The 9,335-nt window shown below is 34.2% G+C and overlaps 1 protein-coding gene across 1 annotated transcript; it reads right to left on the bottom strand.

The window, feature by feature from the left end:
- Nucleotides 1-1,649: 1,649 nt before the first annotated feature.
- On the bottom strand, nucleotides 1,650-3,736 carry ccl20b (chemokine (C-C motif) ligand 20b). Its single transcript, XM_082183355.1, has 5 exons — nucleotides 3,569-3,736; nucleotides 2,982-3,084; nucleotides 2,456-2,533; nucleotides 2,289-2,351; nucleotides 1,650-2,238 (listed from the first exon to the last, which is right to left on the bottom strand). The coding sequence occupies exons 1-4, from the start codon at nucleotides 3,633-3,635 to the stop codon at nucleotides 2,303-2,305; spliced, it is 297 nt and encodes a 98-aa protein (XP_082039481.1). The 5' UTR covers nucleotides 3,636-3,736; the 3' UTR covers nucleotides 1,650-2,238; nucleotides 2,289-2,302.
- Between the last annotated feature and the right edge of the window lie 5,599 nt (nucleotides 3,737-9,335).

The following is a 9,335-nucleotide window of genomic DNA, read 5'->3' as shown; positions in this document are numbered from 1 at the left end:
ATATATATATATATATATATATATATATATATATATATATATATATATATATATTTTGAAGAATGTTTGTAACCAGACAGTTGATGGACCCCATTGACTTCCATAGTATTTGTTTTTCCTACTATGGAAGTCAATGGCTACCGTCAACTGTCTGGTTACAAACATTCTTTAATATATATATATATATATATATATATATATATATATATATATATATATATATATTTGTGTATATGTGACCCTGGATCACAAAACCAGTCACATGTCACACGGGTATATTTGTGGCAATAGCCAACAATACATTGTATGGGTCAAAATTACAGATTTTTCTTTTATGCCGAAAATCATTAGGATATTTAGTAAAGATCATGTCCCATGAAGATATTTTGTAAATTTCCTACCGTAAATATATAAAACATTTATTTTTGTGAGTGAATGCAGCACAATCGCGAACATAAATGGACAACTTTAAAGGAGATTTTCTCAATGTTTCGATTTTTTGAAACTGGAAAGCTTATTTATTCAGCTTTAAGATTATGTATAAATCTCAATTTAAAAAAATTGACCCATGTGACTGATTTTGTGGTCCAGGGTCACATGGTTTGGAACAACATTGACGAGTAGTTCATTTTTGGGTGAACTATCCCTTTAAGGAAAATAGCAAGTGAAGTGTTGCTTTTATGGAAATCCACTGAAGAAAAAAAAAACACCTTTAGGTTGAAACCTAAAACTGGTGGAGGAGAAGGAAGTGGTAAATACAATCACCCTATTCTTTACTTGTGCTGTGCAAATCAGAGCATATTAGATGCACTTTTAGATCCTTAAGTGCACAATAAAGAGCACATTTGTGTCTTAATGAAAACAGCAGATCAGAAATATTTTGCTGGTGTGCAACCTACTATAACAACAATTCAACAAGGATGTGCTTTTACTAAACTATATTGAGGAACTGATCATTGTGAGAGAAGCGACTAACAGGAACTTTGGTGTAAAGCTGCACGTTGCAACTGAAATAAGAGACCTGCAGAATTTGCAATCCAACACCATCTGTAGTGAACTGGCTCGAAAAGGTTACCATTCTGGTTGGGCCGGTCTTAATTCTTGATCCAAACGTACATGAACAAGGCTCTTTTAAACAACCATTCTTAACTTTTGCTAAATGTGCAGGTAAAGAATTATTAGACAAAATTCTATGTTTTATGCTCCAAAATCCTTTCACTTATAGATTGTCCAGTCTTTTACAGGATTGAATACGCTCATTTTAACTTGATGACATGCTTGGCGGTTTGTATTTGGTGTGTTATTTTATGGAAAATCATATTATATTACCAGTCGAAGATTTTTAGTATCCATTTAAGTGTTTTCACTCCATTGACATCTAAACCTTTTCAAAGACTGTTTGATTGATTCCTTGATATCAATCGTGCTTGTCATTTTTTAGCAAAATAATCGTGATTATCAGTTTAACCATTATCGTGCAGTCCTACAAAAATGTAATTGAATAGTTAGTAACCATTCTCAATAAAAAGAGCTCTAAAATATTTTGATTTGTAAAAAAACAAACAAAAAAAAACTTTTTTTAAACTAAAATCCATTGTATAATAATTTTCATTGTAGTGCTAGTGTATTGCTGTAGTTCATCACAGAAATTGAGAGTGAAATAAAGGACCTTTATTTAAAAATACAGTAAATATAGAAAATATAAGTGAAATGTAATAGAAAACAAACAATTTATATATAAAATTGCATAAAATGTTTATTTAATTTTATATTAAGAGGAAAACTAAATTTCCTACTTTGTCACAGTGGCAAGACTTGAACAGAAGAGGGCAGCAATGAGTAACCAAAGGCAACATTCCAAAATACAGGTTCAAGAGACCATTTGTGAATGATAGAATCTTATCAAATATATAATTCCTTTAAATATATTATTTCTTTATAAGAAACATTTTAAATAGTATTTGAATTAGTAAAAAAACAACAAAAAAAACATAGTGGTCTGAATTAGTGAGATAGTTATCAATACAAAAAGCTCTCAATTATTTTGCTTTGTAAAAAAGTAAAATAAAAAACACACAAAAAAAACACAAAAAGGTCTAAAATACATAGCAAACTAGTTATATAGTAGCTTGTATTCCGCCCTCTATAAATACTCTGTTTATATACAGAATATTCTGTTTATATACAGAAATACAGAAAGTGCAATTAAGTAATGCCAATAAAGAATATATATATATATATATATATATATATATATATATATATATATATATATATATATATACATAGTAGTAACAAGTTCTTAAAATGGATATCGAATGCCCGTGTCCTTCACTCTTGCAGCTTTCATCCTATAGGGGACAGAACATTTTTTTTCCATTAATTTATTTTTTTAAGCACACAATATAAGACTGCATTCTTTCGTGTAAGTGATTGATAAGTCACTTTCTCTTACTTTAAGCACGCGACTCTGCTTTGCGTCCAACTTTGTGCAGGGTCAGCGCAGATTGATTTTCCTTTTTCGGTGTGGAAGCTGCAATGACATAACATGCCATGAACTCAAGCACCAGAGACAATATTATCCTTATTATGTCCATAAAATAAAGGACTACACAGTTTATTTATGGCGTTGCGAATACAACCCGCAAAACATACAAAGAAAGAATTTTTGCAAAATCAGAAAAAAAATCTGTTATAAACGCCAATGATAATGCTTTAGATTTAAACGCAATATAACAAAGCTTAGGAATGCACATTCAATGCACATTCAATTTTTCTTATTTTTCCATATATTCACGCCTAACAATACACAGACTTATTCTGTATTATTACTGTTTGTCACAATTGGTGAAATAATCAAAACTATATAATATAACACATTTTGCCTTTGTGCACTTTTTTTTGTAAAATTATATATACTCATTTATTATTTGTCTTACTTAGAGTGCATCAAACATGTATGCAAAATAAAAAATACTTACATAATAGCTGCAAGATCACAGCCGCCAGTTATAGCTTGGATATCATAGCCTTTCAGAACTGCACAGCGTCTGGGTCTTTTAGTGTAACTGAGGCAGCAACTACCTGTGATACAGAGGGGAAAGAGTTATTCACGTCTTTACACATCTACAGGCAAACTTTCCACTAATGTCCAAAGTGACAAAACAATAGTAAACGGTATTGTAGTGTAGCATTAAGGACTTTAACATGCATTAGTTTAAAAGACAGCTACTACAAGGGTTTCAATTTAAATTCAGCTATAGGATAGGCCCATATCTGAACAAGTAATGAGATCCATCTTGTTTTTGTACTACAATTGTACCCTTGATCATGAAACATAATCTTCATTTTTAAAGTGATACTAGTCCATGCAATCAATGGGTTATGTATATATATTAAAGCAGTTGCTCAACATTTCATCAGCACATTTTCACAGTAAGAGTCAAATAACAACATGCTGGCGGATCATTATGCGTATTCAATAGAGCGTATTCAATAGAGCGCATTCAATAGAGCGCATTCAATTTAAAAGATCTATTGCATATTCCTTGAAAGCACTATCACTCACCTGCCTCTGTCTCCACCTGAAAAATGAGGAGTGTAACGAAGGTCAAAATCCATATTTTTGTTTCCATCTTTGAACTTTGGAAGTAGTCCAGTATCTCATAAAGTATTAAAGTGTTGTTAAGAGAGTGGTAATCCACACAGAGAAAAGATCTGAAAGCTTCAAGCTAGATCACTCTTTTAAGCCCTTGATTTGGGTTTCCCCCACCTTTGGAATTTATGTTTACTCCCCTTTGAAATTCCTCAGTGGATATGTATACGCCACTGAATGAGCAGGTGTGAGACAGTTGAATAGTAATCTACTTCCTGCTTTCCACAAACCACATTCCTCTAGTCCTTAAGTCTATGAAATAAATGTATTACATTATGCTTGAAAATACACATTTGACTAATTTAAAGGCTAATTTACAAATAAATTAATTCCTTTAAAATCTGACTTTTTCCTGGAAAAGCGTTCAGATGAAAAAACAAACAAAAAACTATTAACACTTTGTTCAAATTCTGTTTGTCCAAACCCTTTTTAAACAGGCCAATGTGATGGATACCTGATCATGAATGAATGAATACATGGAATGAACCAACCAATTAATAGATTAGATAAAGATTCATAAACATTTTTATGCCTTTAAAGTTTGTGTATGATTTACATTTTAGATGCTGTCTATTCAAATGTAAGTATGTAGGCTATGTGTGATAAAACCACATGTGACGTAGATGAATACTTATCAGATTATCATGATGCAACCTTGCAATCAGACAACATTATTATTATAAACAGATTCAGTATTGCTCAAAATGAATAAAAATAGTAAACTGCAAACTCAGAATATTACGCAAACCTGCAATAATTAAATGTATTTAAAAAATAAAACAAATATGTAGGCTATTTAATCTCACTTTATTAAACAATGTCTTTGCTGCTGACATTCGATGATCCAATTCCACCAAATCAATTAGCCAAACTTACTTTAGATAAGCAACACATGTGCGTTAAATTTTGTTTTGTTTTTATTGCTTATAGGGATAATTAAATTTGGGTATGTTTTAGCTTACCTCAAGGGCATCCAAGATGTAGGTGTCTTTGTTTCCGCAGTAGTTTCTATTTTTAGGTCAAACCGTTCTTGTCGGTCAGTCATATAATGCAGGTCTATGGTCACCACCTCAAAGTTCACCTCAAAGTGAACTATCCCTTTAACACTTTTAGACACACTCGTGAACTTCCCTAAGCACTTCCCCTCGAGGTAATGCTGCGTTCCAGGCAGGTTTTTGAGCACGTAAATCACGACTTCAAACCACGACTTACGACTTTGTAGCGTTCCAGGCCAGTCACGCCAAACTACCTGATCAATGCTGTCAAGTTCAGGTTTACGTCACCTTAACATTTCCATGCGGCCATACACTTTCACGACATACTTATTGTTTCAGACACATAACATTGTAATACATAATCGTGTGTGTATTATTATCATTATTATTATATTATTTGTAATTTGACTGCAACGTTATATTGTCCTAAAGTGTATTCTCACCGTGTACCGCCTGCAGAAACACTGCATCCCCGTAGGGGCTGCCATTGTTGTTTTGTATGTTTCGCGGGCTATGTGACGTCAGAGCTCGTAACTGGGAGTACATCGATCTAGTACGAGTTCACGGGTGGGAAGTCACGGGTTTGACTGCCGTTCCAGTGCACTTTCACGGGTATAAGGTTGGAAAAACACGGGTTGCAGGTTGCCTGGAACGCACCATAATATCCGCCGCCATTTTGAAGTGCATTCAACTTCGTTAAGTGGACGAGAAGTTTATTTGAACAGCTAGACATCGACCCCTCTATTTTGACCAAGGGAGCAAGTCTTAACATGTACACTTCAGGCAGATCCATAGAATTTTCGGGACAATTAGGGCCGGATTCTAGCCTGGAAATCCAGACCTAAATCTAAAAGATTAATGGTCTGGCATCGACTAATGAAAATCGGCCAGCTCGAGGGGCGGCACCAAACATGCATTTGAAAATCTCACTGCACGCAATTGGATAACACTACGACCAATCACAACAATAAACCCCATACGCTTAGCTACCAGCGGAGCTAACTGGTAGATTAGACTCTTACTGTATTCGGTCGGCAAAACAGCAAAAACGTCCTTCTTGCAAAGGAACGATTCGAGCGGTGGCTTCTGTTCCTGTTTTAGATAAAAAGCCAAGTCTAACTCGTTCATTGTGGCGGCCAAAGCCGTTTCAAACAACTGGTATTCATCCATAGCCATCTTGCAATGTTTACCAATGACTTCGACGTCACAGCGCTGTCGTCATCTGTTTAGCTCGCCTCTGGCCCGCCTATATCAGATAACCCGATGTGATTGGTGCAGCTCAGATCGAGGGGCATATTTAATGAGCATCATTACTCGACACCAGAGTAACTCGCTGAGCAAATTCAACTTGTGCTCTCGCGAGAACTCTGGATTACCAGGGTAGCCGGATTCGGGATTCGGGACAACATCTTAGATTTCGGGACTGTCCCGAATTTTTCGGGACGTCTGGTCACCCTAGTTGGGAAGGATGTTGAAAACAGGATAAAAGACTTACCCTTTGGTAGAGCCATTGATAAAGCTACAAGAAGAAACGCGAAGGCGATGAAGTGCATGTCTGCGGCGATGGTATCAGTTTGTTTCTATTTTTGTCATTCTCATTCACACTGCGCAGTTTTTAGAAAACTGACAAAGTGTGTAAAATCAAGAGCCGAAGAAAAAACCGTCCGGAATTTGGCTTAAACATGTAGAGGCTCATTCATGTCACTTTTGGTGTGAAAGGGCATTTACATTTGTCAAAAACATAACTTTTTTTGTTATTAAAAAAACAAACAAGCCCAGCCTAGATGAGAAAAAGTAACACAAAAGTAACGTAACACATTAGCCTACCTTCCATAAAAAGTAACTAACGCAATTACGCAATATTGTAATGCATTACTTTTAAAAGTAGGCTATCTCTCCCTAACACTGCATAAATGTATGAAGAGCAGTCTTTTTTTCAACTATGTATCATGAATGCAGCTGAAGTTAGATTAATTTTGGATGATTTCTATTACACACATTTTTATATCAAAGACATAAACAGTAAGAGCTGTTATGACTCATCTTAAAGGCCTAAATCCACAGTTACTCGACCCTTTGGACTTATCAACTAAAATAACGTAAGCATACAGTTGGTCACACCTTATTTCACTTACATTTTTGGTTCATATTTGATCTTGACGTACAGTACAAACAAACTTCCTTCAAGAGTGTCAGCACTGACGTGCAGCACATCATAAAATATGCCGACTCAAATCAAAGATTAACTAATGGATAACAAAGTGAGGAAATAATGACAGAAATTTCACTTTTGGGTGAACTGTCTCTTTAATGAACAGACCAATTATTCATTTGTAGTTTAACCTGGATTAACAAAACTTCACAAGCTCAGATTTCAACGGTTGCATGTGGTTTTAGTCCTTTTCACTCTTTTTGATCGACTCACATTATGCTGATTTTAAAGTGCTTCTAGACATTTCCATTGATTTGGTTCATTTTCTTTAATGCAGTTCCTGTTGATTTGTGCACGAAATCTCTAGTCATGATAATTTCTTTAATTACTGAATTCTAGAAACTAATAACAGAAAGCAGAGAGAAGTCATGATTCTGATGAAGCAGATAGGCAATTTTTTACTCCACAGCGTCACCAATTCCAATTCCAGTTGAGGTAAAATCTGCAGAAATGAATGAATTACTTATGAAGAAAATAGCACTGGCTAATTTTAGATGTAACCTTTTACTATTTTGAAACTATGGAAAATAATCAAATCAAAATGTGTACAGTTTTGGATCTGGGCTTAAGATAGATTTCACTTGGGCTGTTTTCTCTCTTTATCTGTAGGATACTTTGTACTTTGTTTATGCAAAAGTCTAAAAATAGCAAGGTGCTAAATTTAGATGTCCTTCAGAACTATAAATAGCACCCAGGAAATGATTTGAATACTGTTCTGCATATGTGAACAGCAATATGGTGAGAAGCGCAGGTTTTAAATGGAAGGAACATGTAAAAAAAGGTGATGTAAGAATACATTTTAGAAATATATATATATATATATATATATATATATATATATAGTGAGGCTTATGCTTAAAACATGCAAATATAGAACAAGGCAAAATACACTAGAAAAGATGTCTTGAAACAAGCACTTAGATCTAAACATTTTAAAATAACATTATATACAGAGATGGGCATAAATACATGGAAATGTATTTAAAATAAAAATACAAAATGCTGTATGGAAAAATGTATTTAAACACAAATACAAAATACTGTGTGAAAATTTTTATTTAAATACAAATACAGTATTTTATATTTTGAAAATACACAAAATACATGTGAAATTGGCCATCCAATAGAATAGTATTTTGTATTTCAAATACGTATTTTAAATACATGTATCTGAAATACTGCCCATCCCTAAATATATATTTGTGGTAAAATGTATTATGTATTATGGTAAATAATACGCATTTAGTGCCATTAAATGTATTTTAGCCATTTAAAAAAAGTCTAAACTGCTAGATTCATGCAATCAGTATAGATCACTCAAATAAAAAATAAAAAAATTAAAATAATAATAATATATATATATATATACACACACACACACATATATATATATATATATATATATATATATATATATATATACACACACACATATATATATATATACACACACACACACACACACACATATATATATATATATATATATATATATATATATATTATATATATATAATGATTATTCATCTTTATGTTCACCTAAGCTTTTGAGTGCTTGCAAAACCTTCGAAAATATCCTAAAATGCCTGCATGGTCAGCTAAATATTAACATAATGACGCAATCATTTACCACCTGAATTACCGTTTGAAATTTTCTACCATGAGATCATTGCTGTACAAAGTCTAGAGTCTTCTGAGGCTGGCCGAGCATGTTGTTAAACATTGGCAAACGCTCTTACAACATACAGTGGGGAGAACAAGTATTTGATACACTGCTGATTTTGCAGGTTTTCCCACTTACAAAGTATGTAGAAGTCTGTAATTTTTATCATAGGTACTCTTCAACTGTGAGTGACGGAATCTTTTTAAAAAAAAATCCAGAAAATCGCATTGTATGATTTTTAAGTAATTCATTTGCATTTTATTGCATGACATAAAGTCAAAGTATTTGATACATCAGAAACTTAATATTTGGTATAAACCTTTGTTTGCAATTACAGAGATCATACGTTTCCTGTAGTTCTTGACCAGGTTTGCACACACTGCAGCAGGGATTTTGGCCCACTCCTCCATACAGACCTTCTCTAGATCCTTCAGGTTTCAGGGCTGTCGCTGGGCAATACGGACTTTCAGCTCCCTCCAAAGATTTTCTATTGGGTTCAGGTCTGGAGACTGGCTGGGCCACTCCAGGACCTTGAGATGCTTCTTACGGAGCCACTCCTTAGTTGCCCTGGTTGTGTGTTTCGGGTCGTTGTCATGCTGGAAGACCCAGCCACGACCCATCTTCAATGCTCTTACTGAGGGAAGGAGGTTGTTGGCCTAGATCTTGCGATACATGGCCCCATCAATCCTCCTCTCAATACGGTGCAGTCGTCCTGTCCCCTTTGCAGAAAAGCATCCCCAAAGAATGAGGTTTCCACCTCCATGCTTCACGGTTAGGATGGTGTTCTTGGGGTTGTACTCATCCTTCTTC

The sequence above is a fragment of the Leuciscus leuciscus genome, assembly GCF_965113295.1.
Source record: "Leuciscus leuciscus genome assembly, chromosome: 11".
Taxonomy (NCBI): Eukaryota; Metazoa; Chordata; class Actinopteri; order Cypriniformes; family Leuciscidae; genus Leuciscus; species Leuciscus leuciscus.
The sequence above is the reverse complement of the archived record's forward strand: the minus strand, read 5'-3'. Positions and strand labels throughout refer to the sequence as shown.